At 41.1% G+C, this 26,046-nt stretch overlaps 1 protein-coding gene across 3 annotated transcripts; it reads left to right on the top strand.

Moving 5' to 3' along the window:
* Positions 1 to 13,520: 13,520 nt before the first annotated feature.
* On the top strand, positions 13,521 to 25,967 carry TRIM59 (tripartite motif containing 59). 3 transcript variants are annotated; one of them, XM_034998204.1, is made up of 2 exons: positions 13,521 to 13,664; positions 23,352 to 25,967. In XM_034998204.1, exon 2 carries the CDS (start codon positions 23,355 to 23,357, stop codon positions 24,564 to 24,566), a length of 1,212 nt encoding a protein of 403 aa, XP_034854095.1. In that variant the 5' UTR covers positions 13,521 to 13,664; positions 23,352 to 23,354; the 3' UTR covers positions 24,567 to 25,967. The 3 variants fall into 3 exon arrangements, with proteins under 3 accessions (XP_034854095.1, XP_034854105.1, XP_034854113.1); XM_034998214.1 differs by lacking the exon at positions 13,521 to 13,664 and adding an exon at positions 14,632 to 14,705; XM_034998222.1 differs by lacking the exon at positions 13,521 to 13,664 and adding an exon at positions 18,236 to 18,251.
* Positions 25,968 to 26,046: the final 79 nt, after the last annotated feature.

Below are 26,046 nucleotides of genomic sequence, written 5' to 3'. Positions count from 1 at the left end.
TGGTAACTACCTTGTCAACTGCAAATAATACCTAATTCTCCATAAGCTAAGATCATTCGAGCTATAAAAATAATCCTGTCAATCATCTCTGACTTATTTAGCAGAACATTCTTCAGGTGAATAGTTTTAAATGACAGAAAGCTTCCCAGTTTTATGAGATCCAGATCCTTGTTCTGTTGGACATGTTAGCTAATCGTTGTTGGTAACCTGATCATTAATCTGACAGTACTAACTGCCAGATCAGTCCTGCAGCTGGGTAGAGTAAGCTCTATGAACAGGAATTCAGAAGTTGTGTGAGAATATGAAGTTTATAACTCACTGAGAACTACTAGGAACCAGAAGCCCTGAACCGTAGTCAAGCCTGGCCTCACCATATATGTGTTTCATGGTTTCGCCAGCTCTGTAATTTTTCCTGAAAAGGAAAATTTTTCAGGAAAAATTATCTTCATAAATGCACACAATGGGTTATTTTTTATAAACGCACGACTCACTTTTGGTTGCCCTCAATGGGTACAGAATGAAAACCACGGTGTCTCCAGTTGATGCCAGAATTACTTTTAGAGAAGGAACTTTTTATCCCTCGTGGTAGGAAAAGTAACTGGACCCTGTGAGAGGCAGTCAGAAGCTTGTATAATAAGAAATGGCTAAGGTGCTCTCCATGCAAAAGTGAGTAGACTGTGTTTTGCTCCTGAGAGAGGGCAGTGGGAAGCGCGGTCCAGAGAAACCACGGAGGCGAGGCCGTGTGTGTGGCGAGCAGGGCAATCTGCTGAAGCCATCGCGAGCTGGGACCCATCTCTGCCAACATTGTCCCGCTGTAACAAACATCTTTTTGTTTAAAAGTAATAGATCTCTAATTGTTCATGGACAGGAGGTGGAGAGGGTGACTTTTGTTTTCAACACAATGTGAGCGATAATTTGGACAGGAACCTATCAACTACATAGTGACTTTAAAATGTTGTGCTTTGAGGAAGGTCCCTTTAAAACATACTCAGTGGGGAAAATTCCTCCCATGATCCTGGATGAAAATGCCAACAGGCCTGACTTTTTTGGTTGGCTACACACGCGGTTTGGTACACAAAGTCCTGAGGCCCCTTTAAATCACAAAACACAGTGTCATTTCAGAAATTAGTCCCATTGTCTAAGCTTCAACTTCCCTGGAAACTCCAAGCTACTCCCTCTCCCTCAGATAAGGCCTTCTCCAGGAGGGCTGCTGGTTCCTGGGGCAAGCACAGGGCTGGCTTCTTCCTAAATTACCTCCTCTCCATCCCCCCCCCCCCCCCCACCACCCCCAGCTACCTACTGTCTCTAATCTGTCCTGCATTAGGACAGGAAGGTGGAGGGGAGGGAAAGTTCTGGAAGCCCAGTTTGAATTCTCTGGGCCTGAGAGATGTTTGAAGCTGACTTTTTTTTTTTTTTTTCTCCCATGGAGGCTCTTCTGCACCTCTTTGGAGACTTTGGAGTTCTTTCCTGGGTTCCTTGGTGGAGAAGTCCTTGGGGACTTCTCACCTGCGGTTTGCTTGGGCCAGGGAAGGTGCTCCCCTTGGGCTCCTGGTTTACTCTTCCTGCAGCTTCTAGGAGGCTAGGATACTTCCAGCATCTCCCACTGAGGCCCGTCTGCACCTCTGGTTGGCATGGGGGGCAGGACCTTAGGCTCATCTGATCCTTCGGAACGCTGGTGCTTCTGCAGCAGCCCTCAACCCTGAGAGTGCAGGCCAGTTCTCCTCATGCTGGCAGTGCCCTCTCGGATTTCCAAGGGACTTGGTTAATTCCAGGCTGCTCCATCACTCCGGGACAGGGCAGGCAGAGCTGAGCTCTTCTCACCAGCCTTGCGGTGAGGGGCAGATGCTGGGCGAGAGAGGCAGGAGGGGCGGCACCCTACCAAACCTTTACAAGGGGGCCGTCACAGATCCACTCCCAGCCCTGCACACACTCGGGAGGCGAGAAACACCCCCGACCAGTCCTCAAAGCCCCCGTATTCCCTAAGTGCCCCCGGAGTGGTCTGCCTCCCGCTTCGGTATCTGGTATCTTGAAGCAGTAACTCAAATTTCCAACACAAAAGCCATCTGGGGAAAAGTAATTTATTTGGCCTGGGGAGGAGGAAATCGGTCAGAATCTAAGATTCGGACCTAATACCTTAGCAGCCAGACAGAAAGAGATACAATTATGTAGCTTCCATAGCTATGTGTATCCCAGTCTAGCTGTGAAAACCAAAACCAAAACCAAAAAAAACCCCAACTTTTTCCTGGGCCTGAAATCTGAGAGAAATTTGCCACAGAGACATACTGATTATTGTTTTTAATCATGATTCTTTGACAGATGAAAACATTTTTAATCATACAATGATATATATTAATCATCCCCTCATGATGTGAAATGGTCTTTGGATACAGCATCAGGAAGGTAAAATGTGGCCTTGAATCTGCCGTGAACTTGCTTTGCTGTGTCCCCTTGAACCAGACACCTCTCTTGTGGGCCTCAGTTTATTCCGCTGAAAATGAGAGATGATCTCTGGGATTCATTATCTAGTTTTCTAGATAATGGGGGAAGGCAGAAGGAGGAGAGAGAGAGAATCCCAAGCAGACTCTGCACTCAGCACGGAGCCCGATACGGGGCTCGATCCCATGACCCCAAGATCATTACCTGAGCCGAAAGAGTCGGACGCTTAACCGACCGCGCCATCCAGGCGCCCCAATGTTCAGGGATCTTATTAGGAAGGCATGGTGGGTTAAATGGTGCTCACCCAAAAGATGTGTGCACATCTTAGCTCCCGGGACCTGTGAAATGTGACCTAATTCAGATAAAAGGTCTTTGCAGATGTAATTAAGAATCTTGAGATGAGATCATCCTGAATTACTCAGGTTGGCCCTAAATCTAATGACAAGTGTCCTTATATGAGACAGAAAAAGAGAAGACAGACACACAGAGGAAAAGGCCATGTGAAGGTAGAGGCTGGAGCGGGAGTGACAAGGCCACAAGCCCAGAGAGCGCAGGAACCACCAGGAGCTGAGAGGGGCAAGAACAGATTCTCCCAGAGCCTTCGCAGGGAGCGCAACCCTGCCATCGCCCTGGTTTTGGACTTTGTCTTCCCAAACTGTGAGAGAATAAATTTCCAAGTTTATGGCAATTTATTTCGGCAACCAGAGGAAGCTAATACAGAAGGTAAGAAAACGAAAGCACAGGGCCCAGCAGTGGACACACCTGCTTGGGAATCAGAGAACCCCATTGGGTAGCTTGAGGGAGTTATTTAAACTTGCTAGTTCCTTCCTTTGTAACATAAGGATAAAAACAGAGACATTGGGGGCGCCTGGGTGGCTCAGTCAGTTAAGCGGCTGCCTTCGGCTCAGGTCATGATCCCGGGGTTCCTAGGATCGAGTCCCGCATCGGGCTCCCTGCTCTGCGGGGAGCCTGCTTCTCCCTCTCCCTCTGCCTGCTTCTCTGCCTACTTGTGTTCTCTCTCTCTCTGTCAAATAAATAAATAAAATCTTTAAAACAAACAAACAAAAACCAGAGACATTGTTTTGTTATACTCCATTTAAAAGTTTAAAAAATAGTAACTATTTTATAGGGTGGTTGTGAGGATTAAGTGAGAGAATGAATGATAGTTCAGTGCCCGGTTCATAGTAAGTTCTCGATAAATGTTAGCCATTGTATTGAGGTTAAGACATCTGTGAGATGGCAATCTCTTCCTTTTCTGAAAGCCGTCTCTAAGACTTGTTTGCAAGTGTTTTCTCATATATTGCCGAGATAATCTCAACAATGAGGCGGGATACAAGACAAATCACACTATCTGCTTCTGTCTTCAAATCTGCCTAAACTTTAAGAAGAGGTGAATTCTGGTTATAATGAACACTAAGGGCATCCTGAAAGAGAACAAAAAGGAACTGTACGTTACCGTCCGCATGAGCTATTTCAAGGCCTTCACAAACATGTACTTGGTATTTGCCATCCTGAAGATGTAGGATGACAAGTGTATCCTGCCCTGTGCCGAGTAGGTGTGTCTTTGTATCTAGAAAAGTCCTAGCTCTTCTCCTTTAAGAGAAAACAGGGCAGTGTCTCGGCAGAGGATTTAAACAACAGAGGGGTTTTAGGTTTTATTCTCTGCCTCTAAAACTTAAAAGATGAATGCTTCCTGATTTTTCAGCTGTGAGGCCAGCCACGGTTGGGAAGGCATTAGCCAATCCCAGACTTGTCTTGCCTCAAATCCAACCTGAGTTTAGGTGACAGAGACCATAAACTGAAAACGTGGTATAGTACAGACACGACTCATGGAAAGTTAACTGTGAGGCAGGCAGCCACTCTGATTTGTGTCTACCATAGAAACCTCTCTGCGGACTTCAGAACAGGTGAAGGTCACCTCCTTGTAGCTCCAGCTACCTGGTCACCAGTCACCAGCAATCCTGGGAGCTCCCCAGCTTCAGGCCTGGGCTACTTGTCCCAGTTGGCTGTACGCTCACCCTAGACTACAGTTTCTCTGATATTATTTACTCCACTGTAGCTGTGTATTAGCTCGCTTAGATAAGCAACTGGGGTACAGGGTGTTCTTAGTGTCTTCCATGCCGTGCATTTATTAGGCAAATAATCAAATCGGTTTGATGAAATGGATTAGGGAATCAGACAAGACCGAATCAACATCAAAATTCTATGAATGATTTATAGGAAAAAATTCTTGAAATTCAAAACGTTTAGATAGGTTTTTAAAATATTTATTTGAGAGAGAGCACGCACCAGCAGGGGGGAGGAGCAGAGGGAGAGGGAGAAGCAGGCTTCCCGCTGAGCGGGGAGCCGATGCGGGACTCGATCCCAGGACCCTGAGATCATGACCTGAGCTGAAGGCAGAAGCTTAACCGACTGAGCCACCCAGGCGCTGCTTAACCGACTGAGCGACCCAGATGCCCCAAAATAAAATGATTCTTAATGATAGATAGCAAATGAAAAGGAAACTAGTTAGGAGGTAAACTGCTATTGAACAGAAGACAGACTTCTCATTTTCCAAATTGCATTCAGAGGTACAGCTGAAAAGGGTTGTGTGAAAATAAATTCTATATATGTCTCAGTGTTTAGAATTGAGTAGTTTAGGGGTGCCTCGGTGGCTCAGTTGGTTAAGTGTCTGACTCTTGATTTCAGCTCAGGTCATGATCTCAAGGTCGTGAGATTAAGCCCCGAGTCAGGTGTGGAGCCTGCTTAAGATTCTCTTTCCCTCTCCCTCTCTAAAAAAATAAAATTGTGTAGTTTATATATTTTTAGGTAATAGTATCAAATTTGGGCTCAGACTCAGCCTTAAGGCAATCATTAAGGCAATGCCAACATGGTAGGTAGATTTTTATCCCCCTGAAAATGAGGTTTTTCTAGATTTCCTCTGAGTCTGTGAACTCTACTGCAGCATAGAGTTAGGTGTTTTTTGCAGCTAAAATGAACCTCTATGAAATGTTAGGAAATCCTCCTATCTCATCGTCCCCAGTGCGACTGCCACTGTCATCACGGTACCAGTTGTTGCTGTGCTTTCTTTCAAGTCCTAGAAATGAACCACAGGTATCTTCCAACTTTGGAAAATCACAGGTTGTCTGTGTTATAATTTGGCTGAGGCTGATGCAGTGGAAGACAACAGGGGATGTTGAATTCTGTAGCTACGAAAACACCAAATCGGAAAGTGTTTTAGCTTGCCTACGGAGCATTCTCTGTGACTGAGCCCTTTGTTCTGGTGCTTGAGACAGAGAATGTCTAAGCAGAGAGTCTGACTTGAGCACCAAAGATCGACATAAAATTCAAGTTTTATCACCTCATTTTCATATAACCTGGTAATAACCACAAAGTTTATCATCTTTTTTCCTTTTCCTAGATTCTATCAAAAGGAGATCGGTGCCAGTATATAGGCAGAGCCCCAAGGCAGCTGAACTTTCCCCTTCCTTTTTTGGGGGCGGTAGCTGAGCTCCTTAGCACCTCCGATTTTGAAGCTTATGGATTATAAGTATGTACTTCCGCATCTGAGTGTTTTCTTCTGTCCAACTTTCCAGGCCAACATTATCTTCTGCAGAGGGCCTGAATCCCAGCCCACACACCCAAGTAGGGCAAGCTGAGGGTCACTGCTGAGGCTGCCGCTCTTTGTGTGGGCTTTGGAAGCTCTCCGCCACTTCCTGGTCATGCTGGGTCACAGAAAGCCATGGCAGAGTTGGGAGCCCATGGGCCTCGAAGCCAGTCTCCCTGTAGAAACAGATGCAGCCCTTCCTGTGAGGTGTGATCGCTTCCTCCACGCGGAGCTGAGTCACCTCCAGTCTGAAGCGGCCACCAGACGTCTCTCTTTCTGCTTCTGCCAAACATTCAGCCTCTTCCCTGAGATGTTATTTTCCTCAGTGGGCTGAGGCTTTTTGGAAAACAGAAGCCAGTTAAGTCTCGTGAGAGCTACTTCTGTCTTGTGACAGAACTGTTTTCAGGGAAGGAGGTAGGGGGGAAGACAGAGGTGGAAAATGTAATAACTCAAAGCATTATTCAGTCGTATTAACTAATTCTAGAAGCAATGACACTAAAAATTTAAAAAAATTGATAAAGACTTTTTTTTTTTTAGTTTAGGTTCACAGCAACATTGAGGGGAAGGTACAGAGATTTCTCCTGTATTTCCCGCGCTGTACCCCCCATGCGTTGCCTCCCCCATTACCAACCTCCTCCACCAGAGTGTTATTGATAGTGAACAGAAGCAGAAAAATGTTCACCTTTAGCCCAGTAGGCTGACCTCCAGCCTTCCTGGACTCGCCTTTTCTGCCTCCATCTTCCTCTCCTCCAGTTTCTGCACCACGTAGGCGTGGCCTGCGCAATCAGCCCCTCTACGTCCTCAGTGCCCCGGGGCCATGGGCTCCTGTTCCTCATACCCTCGCTCCCCAGGAGTGAAGGGCACCCCCTCCCTGGACTTCAACTGCCCACTTCATTTCCCCACAGGTGCCCCCCGCTAAAAATTGACAGTGGGGAACAAATTGATTAACTTTTAAGTGGACCCGGGTGCAACATATTTGGTATTTAAACTAATTTAAAATTTTTAGTTTAATTAAGATAGACGTGTCTGGGGGCACCTGGGTGGCTCAGTTGATTAAGCTTTTAGTGTCAGTTCACATCTTGATTTCAGGGTCGTGAGTTCAGGCCCCTAATTGGGTTCCATGATGGGCAGGGAGCCTATTTAAAAAAAAAAGACATGTCGTTAGAGCATTAATTTTTATTCTACCAAGGCTTACTAAAGGTCAAATTTCTCATGTTAATCTCTGTTGCAATTTGTCAGCAAAAGATGGCTTAATATGATGGTTAATTTTGTCTGTCTCAAAGTTCTCATGGGTAACTGTTAAAACAGCTTTCAAACTCTTTGGTAACCTGAACCTTTAAAGTTCTGCTAAGTTAGGTGACAAACTAGGTTAAACTCATTGGATAAGTAAGTCTTTTCCAAATAAGATAGAATATTAAACATTGGTTACTGAATATAGGTTCGTCTGCTTTTGGCTTCTTACTGCAGAGAAACTGAGGATACTTGGGTCTGTTGGTAATCATGCTTTCTGCTTTATTGAAAGATTATAGTATGGAAAAACATATGTCTTTCGAAATTATGAAATATATTTATAAATTGCAGGTCTAAAGAATTCTGGTATAATAGTTCACAATTGGCTACTACTTAATTTTCACTGGAGACTAAGGTTTCTAAGAGTTAAAATTCTGCTAAATGTAATGAAGACTGATGGAAATTAGGGAAGCAACTCTGTATGTGAGAAAAAAATGTTTTTAATAAGAAAGATAAAAGGAATGGGAATACGTTTTGTTGAGAGAGAAAGAAAGTAATTTGGTCCTAAAATGAGACTGGTTATTTGGAGAGAAGAGTCTTAAGACAAAATCCGAATGAAAAAGAAATTTGTAGAAGACTTGTGAGGGGAAATTTTTGGAATAGAATTTTATATGTGGTTAGGACTAAGGACTAGTATGGGGCGCCCAGGTGGCTCAGTCCTTAAGCATCTGCCTTCAGCTCAGGTCCTGATTCCGGAGTCCTGGGATCGAGCCCTGCATTGAGCCCCACATTGGGCTCCCTGCTCATTGGGGAGCCTGCTTCTCCCTCTCCTGCTCCCCCTGGTTGTGTTCCCTCTCTCACTGTTTCTCTCTGTCAAATAAGTAAATAAAATCTTTTAAAAAAATAAAAGGGTATAAGATTGAAAGTCTGCTTTTCTCTCTGTTAAAATGACAAAATTTTCTTATATTGTTGGTCTGCTCTTGATAAGAAAATGTAAACAAAGTGGTTTTTTTCCCCTCTCTTTTCATTATCTGCCCAGAAAACCAAAGCTTCTATGTTTTGTCTTTATCAGATCTTTGATTACTTAAGAGAGTTAAAACTTCTCAATGTTAAAGGAGCTAAGTTTTGCTAACAATTATCTAATCTTCTGTAGAATCCCTTAGTTAAATATAAATATTAAATTTATGGGCGCCTGGGTGGCTCAGTTCGTTAAGCGACTGCCTTCGGCTCAGGTCATGATCCCGGAGTCCTGGGATCGAGTCCCACATCGGGCTCCCGGCTCAGCAGGGAGCCTGCTTCTCCCTCTGACCCTATCCCCTCTCATGCTGTTTCTCTCTCTCTCTCTCTCTTAAATAAATAAATAAATAAAATCTTTAAAAAAATATATATATATATATATATAAATATTAAATTTATAATGACCTGTAATCCCTTTTTTCTTTTAAAAGATTTTATTTATTTATTTGAGAGGGAGAATGAGAGACAGAGGGCATGAGAGGGAAGAGGGTCAGAGGGAGAAGCAGACCCCCTGCTGAGCAGGGAGCCTGATGCGGGACTCGATCCTGGGACTCCAGGATCATGACCTGAGCCGAAGGCAGTCGCTTAACCAACTGAGCCACCCAGGCGCCCGACCTGTAATCCCTTTTTAAAAAAAATTTAAAAAATATTTTATTTATTTATTTGAGAGAGCAAAAGAAAGTGAGAGAGAGCACAAGTAGGCAGTGGGAGGGAGAGGAAGAGGGAGAAGCAGGCTCCCCACCTGGGATTATGACCTGAGGCGAAGGCAGACGCTTAATGACAGAGCCACCCAGGCACCTCAATGACCTGTAATCCTATTTAGGCATGTACTTTAAAACTTTCTGAGGTTTTTGGGGCACCTGGGGATGGCTCAGTCAGAAGAGTGTGACTGGATCTCAGGGTCATGAGTTTGAGCCCCGTAATGGGTGTAGAGATAAATTAAAAAAAAATTTTTTTTTCTGAGGTTTTGTTTTGTTTCTTTCTTTTTTTTTTTTAAAGAAGGCTCCACACCGAGCATGAGGCCCAACATGGGACTTGTACTCACCACCCTGAGATCAAGATCTGAGTTGAGATCAAGAGTTGGCACTTAACCGACTGAGTTACCAAGGTGCCCCACTTTCTGGGGTTTTTAACAAACTTCCTTGAGATCAGAATTGTAAATGAAGTCTTTTTGACTAAATAGGCTTGTTTATTTGGTATGTTAAGTTACTTGGAAAACAATGTCAAACCAATAATGATAAGCCTTAGGTTGTCTTGCATGGGTAAATGCTATAACTATTCTAGAAAATACATGAAATTCCTGAAGTTTTAATACGTGCTGATATAAGGTCATTACTTGAATGATTGAAATGTTGTGTGTCACAGAAATAACTGACTTCCTTGTCAGCTACATAATAATGAACCCCATATCAGATCTTTAACCGTGTCCATTCTTTTTTTTTTTTAAAGATTTTATTTATTTGACAGAGAGAGAGAGAGAGAGATCACAAGTAGGCAGATAGGCAGGCAGAGGGAGAGGGAGAAGCAGGCTCCCTGCTGAGCAGGGAGCCCGATGCGGGACTAGATCCCAGGACCCTGAGCTGAAGACAGACGCTTAACCGCCTGAGCCACCCAGGCGCCCCTAACCATGTCCATTTTCTGAGTCTTGTGTTTTTTTTGTCATTTATAGTTATTGTTCTGATGCTCTTGCACAATGTGTTTCATCTTCAAGGAGACTCATAAAAAGGACTTTTGACAAATACAGGTTTTTGATATCTTTAAAATCATAAAAGTGAGCTGGGTAAGAATTTCCAGAACTAATGGAAAAGCTGCATTCAAACTGAACAAAAACTAATAAAATAGGACTGAATGAATTGAGGAAGATGATAACATATTCCGTTGTGAACAAATTGAAGCATTTAACTTTTCTTCCTACCTGAGCCTTTTAGAAGTCAGAAACTCTCAATGAGGGGCGCCTGGGTGGCTCAGTCATTAAGTGTCTGCCTTCGGCTCAGGTCATGGTCCCAGGGTCCTGGGATTGAGCCCCGCATTGGGCTCCCTGCTCCGCAGGAAGCCTGCTTCTCCCTCTCACACTCCCTCTGCTTGTGTTCCCTCTCTCCCTGTGTCTCTCTCTGTCAAATAAATAAAATCTTAAAAAAAAAAGATTTTATTTATTTGAGAAAGAGAGAGAGAAAGCAGGAGCAGGTGGAGGGGCCGAGGGAGAAGCAGGCTTCCCATGGAGCAGGGAGCCCGATGCGGGGCTCCATCCCAGGACCCTGGGATCATGACCTGAGCCGAAGGCAGACACTTCACCGACTGAGCCACACAGGTGCCCCAAAAAACCATACTCTTGATTCATAGCCCAATAGTACTCGCCAAATGGAGTGGCTCCTCCAAAGCACCCTGTGGCCATCCTGTTATTTCACAGGCAAAGGATTGGTTTGCCCCACTGCACAAGGCGACTAGGCATCAGATGGCTAGCACTGACCGGAACACAATGTTATGTGGGCCAGATTTGTGGCCATGGCTTCCACCAGGCTGGACTGGAAGATGCACCATAGGTTATGCCTGGATGCACGGCAATAGCACTAGGACTACCCCCAGTCCGGCTAATCTTCCATGTCTAAAACGATGAGGGACAAGAGCCATGTTCCATTGGTATGAGCATCTGATGTCTATTTTTCTTCCATCAGTAGATTTAGAAGATGTCATAAGACACATGGAGGCCCTTGATAAAAACACAATTAAGGCCTTAAATGCCTCTCAAGACAGCATTACATTATTAAGCACCAAGGTAACTCAAATGTTATAAAATAGAATGGCATTAGATGTCTTAGCAGAGGCACAAGGAGGATCATGTGCCGTTATTACAGTGGAATGTTGTGTCTATATTCCAGATTATAAGAAAAATATAAGAATAAGAATAATTAAATTGGTGCTCTTAAAAGCCCTACATTGCCACTTAATGACTGGTTACATTCCTGGTCAGGAAGTGGACCATGGTCCATGCTAAAGGATCTTCTCATTGCTCTTATTTTCATTAAAACATTAATACTAATATATTGTCTTTTCACTTTGTTCTCTCCTATTGTCCAGATACATGCGAGCGGTTCCTGACTCCCTTGCCCAGCTGACAGATGAGTCTTACTACTAGAAACTGAACTCTGTAGCAATGGCTTCTGTAATAGTTATTTACAGGGACAGATAGTGACCAATTTCCGTCCATAGGTAGGGACATCTCTATGACCCCTGTCAGCTTGGAGAAGTTACAGAAGATGAGCCCTTCACCCTTCAACAATTTTAGAGATTTAAAGACCAAAAATTGGTCAAGGGGGGAAATGATGAGGGATAGAAGGAGAAAAATGTTCACCTTTAGCCCAGTAGGCTGATCTATAGCCTGCACAGTCTTGATAAAGATCAAATGTGTGCTGGTTGCTACATTCTGAAAGGGTCTCATGACTGCCGATTAATAAATCGGGCTGAATGATAAGCACCAGAACATCTTGGAAAAGTAGTTTAAGGAGTAGAATTTCGAAGAAAACATTCATGATCTAATACTTCCCACATGTCCCCTCCCCCTTGAGCACTAAGCATATAACCAGCTTCATAGAAGGTCCTGTCCTTGCGCTACTTAAATAAACTTACTAAGTTGTACCATAAAATGTCTCAAAAATGCTATCTTGGCCTTTGCGTTCCACGATCCTGCAACAGTACATTTGTTACAAGTGATGAATCTACACTGACAGAGCATAATCACCCAAAATCCATAGTTAACTTCACTGGTTCACTTTTTTTTTTAAAGAGAATAATTTTTATATAGATATAGTGTATTTATTGCTATGGAAAGAGATCCATATTATTATGACAGGAAATTAAAAATCTATCAGGATGAATCAATATTTAAATAGGAAATATATATGCATAATAAAGCTGAAATGGAGCTATACCATCATGTAACAGTAGGAATCTTGGGATATTGCCAGAATCCATACATCATAAGCAAACTTTTCAGTAACTGAATTGGCGAAGATATCTGAAACTGACTGAGGACTCACTGATACTACCTTGTTTTTTCAATCATGTTTAATATTTTACTATAATTTACTGCATAAGAGCCTAATACCTGAAGGTACTGGCAATACACAGTATACCAAGGCTCATTTTTTTTTAAAGGTTTTATTTATTTATTTGACAGAGAGAGACAAAGCAAGAGCAGGAACACAAGCAGGGGGAGTGGGAAAGGGAGAAGCAGGCTTCCCGCGGAGCAGGGAGCCCGATGCGGGGCTCGATCCCAGGACCCCGGGATCACGACCTGAGCCGAAGGCCCACGCTTAACGACTGAGCCACCCAGGCGCCCCCAAGGCTGTTTTATCTAGCACAGTGTCAAATGACTTCTCAGTATAGTTAAGAGATGGAAAGTGTGTAAGAGTCTTGAGATAAAGCTGGATAAAGTTTCTCAAGAAAAAAAGGTTAAAGGACTAGTGAACTGCATGTTTTCTGATTCTAGGGGCTTAAGGTGAGATAGGGCGAAGAGATTGAATCAGAAATCAGGAATACTGAGCAACAGTGGCCATCTGTAGGCGATAATTTCACGAGGCTGGGAAAAGGAGGGAGGGAGATGAGGGAGATGGTCCTAAAGAAGTCCTAGGGTCCCACTAGCTGTCACAGAGTAAGTTCTCTTTAAGAGAACTGTAATTAATCAGAAGCCCCCGCCCCTACGCTCAGCCAAGAGCTCTGGTAGGTCCGGGTAGGAAACTCGGAGTCAGGGGAGGACGGAGCTTGCAGGCTGGGTTGCGTGTGCCGGTGGAGGTTGCCCGCTGCAGGGAACCTGGGAGGTAACAATGGGAGACGCTGCACTTCAAAGCCTAGAATCAGGACGTGCCAGATCGGTTCCGAGTAAAAAACAGCCCTATGAATGTTTCTTGTGGGGGTAGTCAGCCGCCGCCAGGCTCCACTCTCCCGGGGCCTTGGACGACGTCCCACCTCCCCAAGGCGGCGGCGGCCCAGCCTAAGCCGGCGGCTTCCAGAGGCCCCCGCGCGCCCTGAAGCGCCTCCTGCCGCGTGCCTCCGCAGCTTCCGAGAGGCGGGCGGGCGCCTAGTGCGCAGGTGCGGGAAGCTGGCCCAGGGCTTCGAGCCAAGCCTTCGCAGTGACGCCCCCGCCTCCGCAGGCGCTACCGGCCGTTTACTTTTGAACGGCGGCCGCGCGCTCTTTCCCATTGGCGGACGCTACGCAGTTGAATGTTGCTGGGAGACTGCGCCTGCGTCGTGAGGCGCCGCGAGGCCCCGCCCCGTCTGGGCACCTGAAATCTCTCAGGGCGGAGGAGGGCGGCGACGCCAAGCATCTCGGGGACGCGGAGTCTGGAGGCAGTAGAGCAGTTCTGGCCTGTTGGAGTAGGTTGGTCTCCAACTTCCCGGGGTGAGTCTAAGGAGCGTCTCTTCGGGTTCGGGAAGGCATCTCTGGGTCCCTCTTTGCCTGGAAGCGCAGGCAGGTGTCCTGGGTGTGTTTGGTGGAGAGTTCCAGGGGCTTGATGATGGAGAGGATGGGCATGGGTCCTGCATTTATTCTCTCGTCCCGGAGGAGGAGGTTGCGGAACCTCGTTTTCCTCCGTCCCGTATGAACGGAGCTAAATTTCCGTGAGGGAGCAGGCCGTGTGTGGTGGGGAGGGTGAATGAGAAGAGCGGGACTCCACAGACCTGCTCTGCCTCGCGTGGTTTCGGGCGGGGGGCGCCGGGGCGGTGGAAGGGCATTAGGAGGGAGGCTCGGGAAGGTTTGTCCTAACCCTTGGAGAAAGGGCAGGGTGCGGTTATGCTGAGGCCCTTCTTTGTGAGAGGTTCTCGTGAGACTTAACAGTGGGTGTAATTATGCCCATTTTACAGGTGTGAAACCTCAGTTCTGAGGGGCAATAGGGAAAACGGACCCAGGACGCCACAACATTTAAATGGCAGAACTGAGCGATGTAGAGACGTATTGATGGGAATAATCCAAATCAGTATTTATAATTTTAGGCTGACAGGATCTTTCACTCCTATGGATGTTTCTTGTCTTCAGGTTAACTTTAAGAAGTCTAAAATGCGCACGAATGTTCGCTCCGTCATCACCATTGTTGGCTAACATTTTCAAGTACTCGTAAGATACTTGACGCTACACAAAGAGGTCCTTTGTGACAATATTTGGTCACAGGATTGTTGGGATTTTCAGTGTACAAGTGATACCTCTCCTGCACCAACAACTGTTGATATTTGTCACTATTTTTATAAAACACAATGAGGCATAGGGGAGATAAACATCAAAGAGTGAAATAACCATTCCTGTGATGTCATATTTAATACATTCTTCGAGAATGTAAATCTAAAATATTAAGATAAAATTATTTTAATTTTAGAATACAAATAAACTGAAAAAGTTGGAGAAGATCAAGTATATTCAGTCACTAAGCCAGAAGATCAGCAAAGTTAGGTAAGCCCTGAAAGATTAAGTGAATACAAAAGAAATCCTGGGTAAATTTTTTTAAGTATGTGATTTAAAGTGTAAGTTGAGATTTTTAAAGATTTTATTTATGTATTTGAGACAGAATGAGAGAGAGAGAGCACATGAGAGGGGTGAGGGTCAGAGGGAGCCCGATGCAGGACTCGATCCAGGGACTCCAGGATCATGACCTGAGCCGAAAGCAGTCGCTTAACCAGCTGAGCCACCCAGGTGCCCAAGTTGAGATTTTTAAATCTTGGGGGAAAAAAGCCATCTAGGAGGAGCATAAAGTGAAAACAACTCCCTCATCTGACCTATACCTTCGTCACTTTTGTATACCCTTTCAGAAATTTTATGAGGACTTGTGTACATCTAAACACACAAATGATATCATTTTATATATACAGACCTGCAAGTTGCATTTATTACTTAAGTTATCTGGATACCTTTTTACTATGCATTTACATACTGATTTGCATTTTTTTTTGATGACTATGTAGCTATCCTTTGAAGTAAGGTACCATAATTTAGTCTGGCAAGGTGAAATTTTGATTTCAGGTAATGTTAGTTTTAACATTACCTTTCAGCAAACATATTGCTGAATATATTTTCACTGTGAAAAGTACTGAGGAAAAAGCAATGAAAATCTGAATTTCTCATTTCAGTTCTTGGTTAAATCACGTAAGTAGTTTCTTTGTTAGTTTGGGGAAATAGGTTGATGTCAAAATGCAAGAACAGTGCAAATGGGCAGAGTTAAAGTCATATCTGACCATAGGAATTTTTTTTTTTTTAATTTGAAAGAGTTATGGTGACCCTTCATTATTTTTGTATATTTATATGTGCAAAAGTATCTTTAAAATCTTGCCCTAGGTATATGGATGGCACAGTTGTAGTATTTCTAAAGTAATCTTGAATTGCATAAAATGTGCTTTGTATCAGTTAGGGCGACAAAGATGTGAGACCCAATCAGAATTTTCCCAGCCTTATAGCTGACTCACACTATAAGTTCTAGAGCAACTCACTTAACCCTATAATGTAAGCATAATTTTCTTCAGAGGTTGTAAAATGTAATGGATGTTTTATTACTATTCATGTTTAGAGATGAAAGCCATTATTAGTGAATTAAAATTTAAAAAATCATTTACACACTACTGTGTAATGGAATGGATAATGATATTTTTTTTGTACTGTTCTCCATAATCTATTCCCAATACTGAGCACCTATAATATGCTAGTTAGACATTATGGAGGCTCTGTGCTCTCTCTCTCAAATAAATAAATAAAATCTTAAAAAGAAGGGAGTCACTAGGTCCAGTCGACACTCAAGGGAACGGGATTACAAAAGGACATGAGTACTAGAAGTGGAGGTCATTGGGGGCCATCTTGGAGGCTGCCTATCCCAGATAGCTAATGGCTTATTTATTTAAAGAGCTGACAACTCTTGGGTCTATCACTAGCAATTTTGTTAATTCATTGTTTTCTTCATTTATTTTTATTATTTTTCTTTTGCCTTTCCTAGGTTGGTTTTCCTTTTTTTCTCTTTTAAAGATTTTATTTATTTGACAGACAGCAAGAGAGGGAACACAAGCAGGGGGAGTGGGAGAGGAGAAGCAGGCTTCCCGCTGAGCAGAGAGCCCGATGCGGGGTTCGATCCCAGGACCCTGGGATCATGACCTGAGCTGAAGGCAGACGCTTAACGACTGAGCCACCCAGTTGCCCCTAACTCTTTTTCTTTAGATGAATCCTTTTTATATTCCTTTTGTTTGGTAATGGAAGTATATAGCTTCAGCTCTGCTCTATACAAATTTTTTTTTAAACCCTATAGATTTTCCTAAGAGTATTTTTGTTTCACATGAATAAAGTACATCTTGGCTGGGTACATAATTCTTAGGTCATATCCTTTTCCTTCTAGACCCTGTGGACATTGCTATATGATCTTTCAGCATTCCTTGTTGCTTTGGAGATGTTCTGGTTATGTACCACCATGTAACAAATATCTGAAGGCTTGGCTGGCTGCATGTTCATGATGACTTTTTCGCTCACATGTCTGGTACTTCATTGCTTCTCTACTTTTCCTCTCTTGCCAGCAGAGTAGTCTGAACTTTGTTTTACATAGTGATTCATGGCTCTGGTGCAGTAACCTGCCAGGCTAATTAAGGGGTATACCCAGAACGGTCATAGCATCCCTTGTACTTTATGTCCTGTTGATCAAAGTAGTCACATAGCCTGCCCGGGTTTTTTGTGGGGAAGAGATTTCATCTTTTGATGGGGGAGTACCTCTGAAGCCACCCCGTGGAGGAGCATTTGTGGGAGATGATTGTTGTGGCCATTTTTGGAAATTAAAATTTCCCAGAAGAGAATTCTGAGACCATTGTTTTTTCCTTTTTTAGATATCTTACTTTTTTGCCTAGATGCTTTAGGATTGTCTCTGTCTAAAATTTTATGTTTTTAATTAGATGTTAATAGTTGAAAATAAAATAGCAGTATTTAGGTTAATAATGAAAAATAGTAGTCCCCTGCCCTCACTCTCCCCACTCCTGCTTCCTGCTCCCCAGAAGCAACCACTTTCATTTAATGATTTATTTTGGTATCTGTTTATAGATTTTTTTTTTAAAGATTTTATTTATTTGACAGAGAGACAGCGAGAGAGGGAACACAAGCAGGGGGAGTGGGAGGGGGAGAAGCAGGCTTCCTGCGGAGCAGGGAGCCTGATGTGGGGCTCGATCCCAGGACCCTGGGATCATGACCTGAGCCGAAGGCAGACGCTGAATGACTGGGCCACCTAGGCGCCCCTAAGATTTAGTTCTTAAGCACTGTTTCCTTCCTTTATTCCCTCCAGCCAGTATAATTGTCATTTTCTTAGTTTGGGCTGTTACAACAAAAATACCATGGGCTAAATGGCCTAAACAACAGATTTTTCACAGTTCTAGAGGCTGGGAAGTCCAAGATCAGGATGCCAGTATAGTTGGGTTCTGGTAAGAGCTCCCTTTCTGGGGTGCCTAATCACCTCCCAAAGGCTGTACTTCCTAATACCATCACATTAACGGCTAGGATTTCAACATGAATTTTGGGGGGACACAGGCATTCAGTCCATAAGTCATGTTTTTGGTAAAATCAGTATTTAATATTATGACTAATATGATAAATGAGCCATATATTTCCTCCCATTTCATGATTCTGTCACTTTTCCCAAACTTTAGTTTTGTCATCACCTCTCAATATGTTCAGACACTTGAAATACTGTCAGTTCCATTTCTTAAAGACCTTTTGGATTCCTTTTGGATCTGTCTTCTTTTCCCAGACTAGTTCTTTAGGCTTGCTGCACAGTTGTCCTGGATTTAATTTCACCATTAATCTGGTGAGAATTCTTGCTTTTCTTTTCCAAAATTTATTTTTCTGGGTATAGAATTTTAGGTTGGAAGCCATTTTTTCCTGAGAACATTGAGGGCATTGCTTCACTGCCTTCTAGTTTCCAGTGTTGTTACATACATACAACATAGATAAATCCAAGACATTCATCCTAGAAGATATACATAGGTAAAGTTTTTGCTCCTTTTTTCCCTCTCAAAAGTCTGAGCTGGATATAGAAAACTGCTGGTGCATAAAATTTCATACTAGTTTCCGGAAGGACTAGCTTCTAAGCATGAAAACCACCTTTATCTTCTGTTTCTAGGGCAATAACCAGAGTCAGAAAGTTGCTGGCCTTACAGAGTTGTTTTTAACCAGGCTTGCTTCTGTTAACCAGTTCTGACTTGTCATAAATTTATTGCCTAAAATCAGTTTTTAAGAGCAAGAAGAGGGTCATCCAAGAGTCGGATTTCATTTCTGTGTCTTCAAGTTAACTACAAACTTCTAATTAAATTTTATTAAAAATGTTTATGTACTGTGAAAGTTAACTTTTGAGACCATATTTGCTTTCTATTTTATATGAGCTCAGGAGATGACATTTTCTTTCAGTATTGTTATAAATATCTTCATTGTAAACAAAGTTGAGCTTTTGGGATCCCTAAATGGGTCTCAGGGAAAAATGTTTTCTAGCCTTTTGTCAAATAAGACTTTAGAGGGAAAGGTTTGATTCTGTTTTAGGCCTAATTTTGGCACTTAAACATTAAATAGCTCTAATATTAAATCTAAATTGAATATATGTCCACTGATCAAATGTCATTTTTCCCCTGCAAAGTGCTGTTTTGTTTATTCCTTCATTATGAATTCTGACATCACTAAAATCCTCTGAGAAACATGTTTGTTTTTCATGGGTGGTTTTGTGTGATTATAGAGCTCTCTGTAGATATGGTGTAAAGTCATGAAATCTTCCCAGCATGCATTCTCTTGGACTTATCTGCAATGAATGTCATCTTCTGTACTGTTGCCCAATTACTTAATTTCCCGGAATGTTTCACAGTTGAAGCTTAGGATCTGTGTGACACATTTTGACTTAATAGCGTTCTGAATATTGTCAATCTGAATGGAGTAATTTTTGATAGACTCTCCTGTTATAGCTTTTCCTAAACAAAGTAGAGATTTTGCTGTTTTTTAAAAAAACAAAAAAGTAAGATCTGACATTAACATTGGTTTCTGAAGGGGTAGTGTTTATTCAACCAATGTTGAGTGAATCCTTACTATGTGTTTAGTGAATACGTGTAGTGAATACCTACAAGTTCTGTGTTTAGACACAATTCCTGCCCTTATTGCAGGCTTACATCCTAATATATAGGAAAATGTTACAAAATTCTCTTAATAACTCCAGTTAAATACCATAAATTGGCAGGACAGCATTCAGTGAGATTAATAAGAGACCTAATTTGGGAGGAGGCAGGGCCCAATTTGAGACTTGAATAAGGGTTTGATTTTAAAAATGTGAAGGAGCACAGAGCCAAAAAGTCTAGAGAGGTTTTTAATAGTTAATAAAAGTACACAATTATTTGTAGATGTCTTCTCAAATTACTCATCTTAAAAGTTAGTTTTATAGAGGATGATTTGGTAACCTTTATATTTTACATGAATGGGACTTGGGTTTTTTGTTTTGCTCTTTAAGGTTCTCTAAATGGTGGTGTAACTTGCTTTTTCTCTGTCAGAGCTAAGTAATTCCTGGAGATTGTGGCTTGAATTTGAGGATAGGTACAAACTAAGACTGTAAGACGACGTAGGGTACAAAACTGTCAGGCTTTTGTTGTTGGAAATGTCAAAAGTATCTTGCCAAGAGGTCAAGTTACTATTGCTGGGTTTCTTTCATTAAGGAAAGAGGAGTAATGATGTTCTTTACCACTAACGCTCTACTAGTCAGTAATTCATAGTTAACCCCAATCAACACTTCATCTTTAAAACTGATTTTTATTGGAAGAACTAATTAAAAAATGTTTTTCCCTTCCAAATCTGCAAATTAGAATTATTACTTTGGAATATTAAACTACGCTGATCCTGGACTTTAAGCATACTAGTATTTCAACTGAAGAAGCTAAGAAATTTATAGTAACTGTTACTAGAGAAATTTAATACCTTGCCTTAGGAACTATGGTTGAGCCAACTGGGAACATGAATTCTTTTTAATTAAAGAATATAGTTTTGCTAATCCCAATTTGTTATTTAGTAGGAATGTTCAATCTTGCCTATTTTTGCATAATTAAAAAAAAATCCATTGGACACCTGGGTAGCTCAGTTGGTTAAGTGTCCGCCTTCGGGTCAGGGTCATGATCCCGGGGCCCTGGGATCGAGTCCCATATCGGGCTCCTTGCTCAGGGGGGAGCCTGCTTCTCCCTCTGCCTGCCACTCCCCCCTGCTTGTGCTTGCTCATGCTCTCTCTCTCTGGCAAATAAATAAAATCTTAAAAAAGAATCCTAACTTATTTTTGAGTATAAATGATACATTACATTAGTTTCATGTGTACAACAGTTTCAGCAACTCTATATTCATTATGGTATGCTCACACAATTATAGCTACCATGTCACTATACAGACCTATTAAAATACTGTATTCCCAGTGTTGTACCTTTCATCTTCATGGCTTATCCCATAACTGGAAGCCCGAACCTTCCTATCATCCTCTTCACCCATTTCACCACCCCCACCCTCCCCCTGACCACAACCACTTTTGTTCCTGTATTTATGGATCTGTTTTGGTGTTTTTGTTTGCTCATTTATTTTTTAAAAAGATTTAATTTATTTTAGAATGAGAGAGAGCACTAGCAGGGGGGAGGGCAGAGGAAGAGGGAGAGAGAGAATCTTAAGCAGACTCTGTGCTAAGCAAGGAGCCTGATGTGGGACTCTATCCCATGACCCTGAGATCATGACCTGGAGTTGAAACCAAGAGTCGGACACTCAACCAACTGAACCATCCAGGTGCCTCTGCTCATGTGTTTAGGTTCCACATATAAGTGAAATCACATGGTATTAGTCTTATTTTGCTTAGCATAATACCCTCTAGGTCCATCCATGTTATTGCAGATGATAAAATCTCATTTTTCTATGGCTGATTATTATTCCATTGTTTCTATATATTTATCATACACACACACATACATATATATGCATACATACACACCAGATCTCATCTGTTCATTTATGATGGGCACTTCTACTGCCTCCGTATCTTGGCTATTGCAAATAATGCTGCAGTGAACATGGGGTGCATACATCTTTTGGATTTAGTGTTATTTTTGTTGGATAAATATCTAGGAGTGGAATTACTGGGCTGTATGGTATTTCTATTTTTAGTTTTTTGAGGAACCTCCATACTGTTTTCCAGTGATTGCACCAATTTACACTCCATCAACAGTGCAGGATTCCGTTTTTTCCACATCCTTGCCAACACTTATTTTTCTTGTCTGATACTAGCCATTCTGACAAACCTAAGGTGGTGTCTTGTGGTTTTGATGTGCGTTTCCCTGATGATCAGTGATGTTGAGCCTTGTGTCGTGTCTGTTGGCCATCTGTATGTCTTTGAAAAACTGTTTATTCAGGCCCTCTGCCCATTTTTTAATTGGATTGTTTTTGGTGTTGGGTTGTACAAGTTCCTCATATATTTTGGATATTAACCCCTTATCAGATAGGTATCATTTGCAGATAACCTCCCATTGCCTTTTCATTTGCTGGGCAGAAACTTTTAATTTTGGTGTAGTTCCACTTTATTTTTGTTTCCCTTGCTTAAGGAGACATATCTAGAAAAATGTTGCCAAGACCAATGTCCCCATAGATTATTTTCTATGTTTTCTTGATGGAGTTTTCAGGTTTTACATTTGGGTATTTTAATCCACTTTTAGTTTATTTTTTTATATGGTATAAAAAAAGTGGTCCAGTTTCAGTCTTTAGCATAGAGCTGTTCAGTTTTCCCAGCATCATTAAAGTGATTATCTTTTCCTCATTGTATATTCTTGTCTCCATTGTCAGAGATTGCCCATGTAACTGTGAGTTTATTTCTGGGCTATCCTGTTCATTGATCTTTGTGTTTTTGTACCAGTACGATACTGTTTTAACTACTCCAGCTTTGTAATATAGTTTGAAATATGGGATTGTGGTACCTCCCACTTTGTTGTTCTTTTACAAGATTGCTTTGGCTATTCAGGATCTTTTGTGGTTCCATACAAATTTTAGGCTTATTCTAGTTCTATGAAAAATACTATTGGTATTCTGATAGAGATTACATTGAATCTGTAGATTGCTTTAGGTAGTATAGACATTTTGACAATGTTCTTCCAGTCCAGAGTATGGCATATTTTTCAACCTGTTTATGTTGTCTTCAGTTTCTTCCATCAGTGTTGAATAGTTTTCAGAGTACATGTCTTTCACCTTCTTGATTTATTCCTAGGTATTTTATTCTGGTAAGTGTGGTTAATTTCTTCCTGCTACTGTTAAGTGTATAGAAATGCAACAGATTAATTTTGTATACTGCAACTTTACCGAATCTTCATTTATTCTATCTAAGTTTTTTGGTGATCTTTAGGGTTTTCTATATAAAGTATCCTGTCATTTGCAAATAATCACAGTTTTACTTTTTTTTTTTTAACCAACGTAGATGCCTTTTCTTTTTTCTTGTCTGCTATGGCTAGGACTTCCAGTTCTTGTGCATAGTTTAGATTTTAGCACTTAGAATGTAAAAATTGCACAGGTTATCATTAAGTAGACTTCAACAGAACACTGAATTTTACTTCTGCATAGAAGCAAACTTAAATAACTTTAATTTGAAGTATTTACTACAAATTAGAATTGTTTAGCATGATTTTTGTCTCAAAGTAAGCTCTTAAAAATGATGTCTATATTATTAGGAATTGTATTACTTAGAAAGCTGTATTTAGGGCGCCTGGGTGGCTCAGTTGGTTAAGCAACTGCCTTCGGCTCAGGTCATGATCCTGGAGTCCCCGGATCGAGTCCCGCATCGGGCTCCCTGCTCGGCGGGGAGCCTGCTTCTCCCTCTGACCCTCCCCCATCTCATGTACTCTCTCTCATTCTCGCTCTCTCAAATAAATAAATAAATAAATCTTTAAAAAAAAAAAAAGCTGTATTTAAAAATCTTAAACATCTTAATTATCTTTTAAATGACAAGCACAGTATATTAATAGTTTTGAGGTTAACACCTAAAACTTTATATGGTATGTACAAGTGTCTTTGTTACATGGAGCTTAAAATATTTTCTTCTCTTGACAGGAAATGCACAATTTTGAGGACGAGTTAACATGTCCCATTTGTTACAGTATTTTTGAAGATCCTCGTGTACTACCGTGCTCTCATACATTTTGTAGAAATTGTTTGGAAAACGTTCTTCAAGCATCTGGGAACTTTTATATATGGAGACCTTTACGAATTCCACTCAAATGCCCTAACTGCAGAAGTGTTATTGAAATTGCTCCAACTGGTATTGAATCTTTACCTGTTAATTTTGCATTAAGGGCTATTATTGAAAAGTACCAGCAAGAAGACCATCCAGATATTGTCACCTGTCCTGAACATTACAGACAACCATTAAATGTTTACTGTCTCCTAGATAAAAAACTAGTTTGTGGTCACTGCCTTACCATAGGTGAACATCATGGTCATCCCATAGATGATCTTCAAAGTGCTTATCTGAAAGAAAAGGACACGCCTCAAAAACTGCTTGAACAGTTAACTGACACGCACTGGACAGATCTTACTCGTCTTATTGAAAAGCTGGAAGAACAGAAATCTCATTCAGAAAAAATGGTCCAAAGTGATAAGGAAGTTGTCTTACAGTATTTTAAGGAGCTTAGTGATACATTAGAACAGAAAAAAAAAGTTTTCCTAGCTGCTCTCTGTGATGTTAGCAATCTGATTAATCAAGAATATACTCCACAAATTGAAAGAATGAAAGAAATAAGAGAGCAGCAACTTGAATTAATGACACTGACATCATCTTTACAGGAAGAGTCTCCACTTAAATTTCTTGAAAAAGTTGATGATATCCGCCAACATGTGCAGATTTTGAAACAAAGACCACTTCCTGAGGTTCAACCTGTTGAAATTTATCCTCGAGTAAGCCAAATATTGAAAGAAGATTGGAGCAGAACAGAAATTGGACAAATTAAGAAACTTCTCATTCCTGAAATGAAAATTTCTTCAAAGAGGATGCCATGTTCCTGGCCTGACAAAGATGAAAAAGAAGTTGAATTTTTTAAGATTTTAAACGTTGTTATAGTTACTTTAATTTCAGTGATACTGATGTTGATCCTCTTTTTTAACCAACACATAATAACCTTTTTAAATGAAATCACTTCAATATGTTTTTCTGAAGTCTCTCTATCTGTTTACCAAAGTTTATCTAACAATCTGCATGATTTAAAGAATATGCTATGTCACACTTTATATTTACTGAAGGAATTCCTGTGGAAAATAGTTTATCGTTGAAAATTCAAATCTGAATTGTTTAAATAGGCTTACTCTGTACAGCAGACTAAACCATTGCTAAAGGGAGAAATAGGGTACGATGGATAAACAAAATAGCCAACTGACCTATCAGAGTTACAACAAATATATAGAAATATGTTAAACCATCCATGCCTCTTAGATGATGGAAATATGTCAGTTAGAAATCATACATAAGGTGTCTAAACCAGAGTAGTATCTAGTTCACTTGCTTTAATACATTAGCCCATTTACTTTATTGCTCTGGCATTGAAACATTCCTGTATCAATACTATCTTTTAGCATTTTTTGTCTTTTAGCATTCTATTACTGCAGTGGTTAGTGTTGCAGTTCTTTATGTATAGTTTTTAGATTAAAAGATGGCAAAATCCTTAGAGTGTATAGGCCTTTATTTTGATGTGGCTTGAAAGCCTTTTGCCAAATAAGGATGGTGAGTAGAGGTTTTAAATTCAAGTAGCAAAGTCTAAAAGTGGTAAGGGATTGCTTACATTAAGGATATTTTTGATCAAACATACCTGAGGCATTTATGTATTTTAAGATAGATTTAAGAGCCCTACAATGTTTATCAACATTCATTCCTGACAAAGTTACTGCTTTTGGAAATATTTTGTTAGGGAACAAACAGTGACCTTTTCAAATGATGGTCTTATTTTATTCTGTGGTTTGTGTAAGTTTGACTTTTTGGTTAGTGCTTTAGTCTTGCCAGTCAAATCAGTTCTTAGATTAAAAATTCAAAACATGTTACCAGCATAGTATATTGTTGATATATTCCATCATTGGATTTAGGTGGCATCATATGAACTCTATTTGTCTTAAAAATGGGCTTTTCTGCTATTTGCTTAGGCTATTATCAAAGTACCAATAATTTAACTTTCTTGAATTTTGCTTAAATGGGAGCCTGTGTAGCTCTTAAGTCAAATCCCTTTGATTAGTTTCCTTATTGTTAACAGGGACTGGAATTGTGGTCCTTGTGGTAGGACTTTTGTCCATGAAAACTAAGTAAAAGTTCATTTGTTTTCCAGAATTCCAAATTGGCTGTTGCTCTTAGATCCATTCCCTAGGAACCCTATCTAGTTCAGAGACTTTTCAAGTCATTTTAGGGAATGCTCCTGGTTCTATACTACATATAAATTATAATGAATTAATATGGCTGTAGTTCTAAAATGCTCCTAAAGTCTTATCTGCTGAGAATATCTTACCACAAAGGTGGCTGGCTCTATCAAGTCAAATATATGACCAGAATCAGAATATGTATCTAGCACAGTTAACAATCGTGTGGGCAAAGAACATCTGGAGGGTATTAATAGAGGTGGTGGGGGGAGCTAAATATTAAGGTACTGAAATATAAATACAACATATTAACTTTAGACTGAAGTTGATTAGTCACAATACAAAAATGCCACAACTTTTTGAATACGTGTATTAGTAAGCACTGAAATTTTGTTAGCTATTTGTGTCAAGC

Source organism: Mirounga leonina, unplaced genomic scaffold (assembly GCF_011800145.1).
Source record: "Mirounga leonina isolate KUSES-001 unplaced genomic scaffold, KU_Mleo_1.0 Mir_115, whole genome shotgun sequence".
Lineage (NCBI taxonomy): Eukaryota > Metazoa > Chordata > Mammalia > Carnivora > Phocidae > Mirounga > Mirounga leonina.
This window is presented reverse-complemented; position numbering and strand designations above follow the sequence as displayed.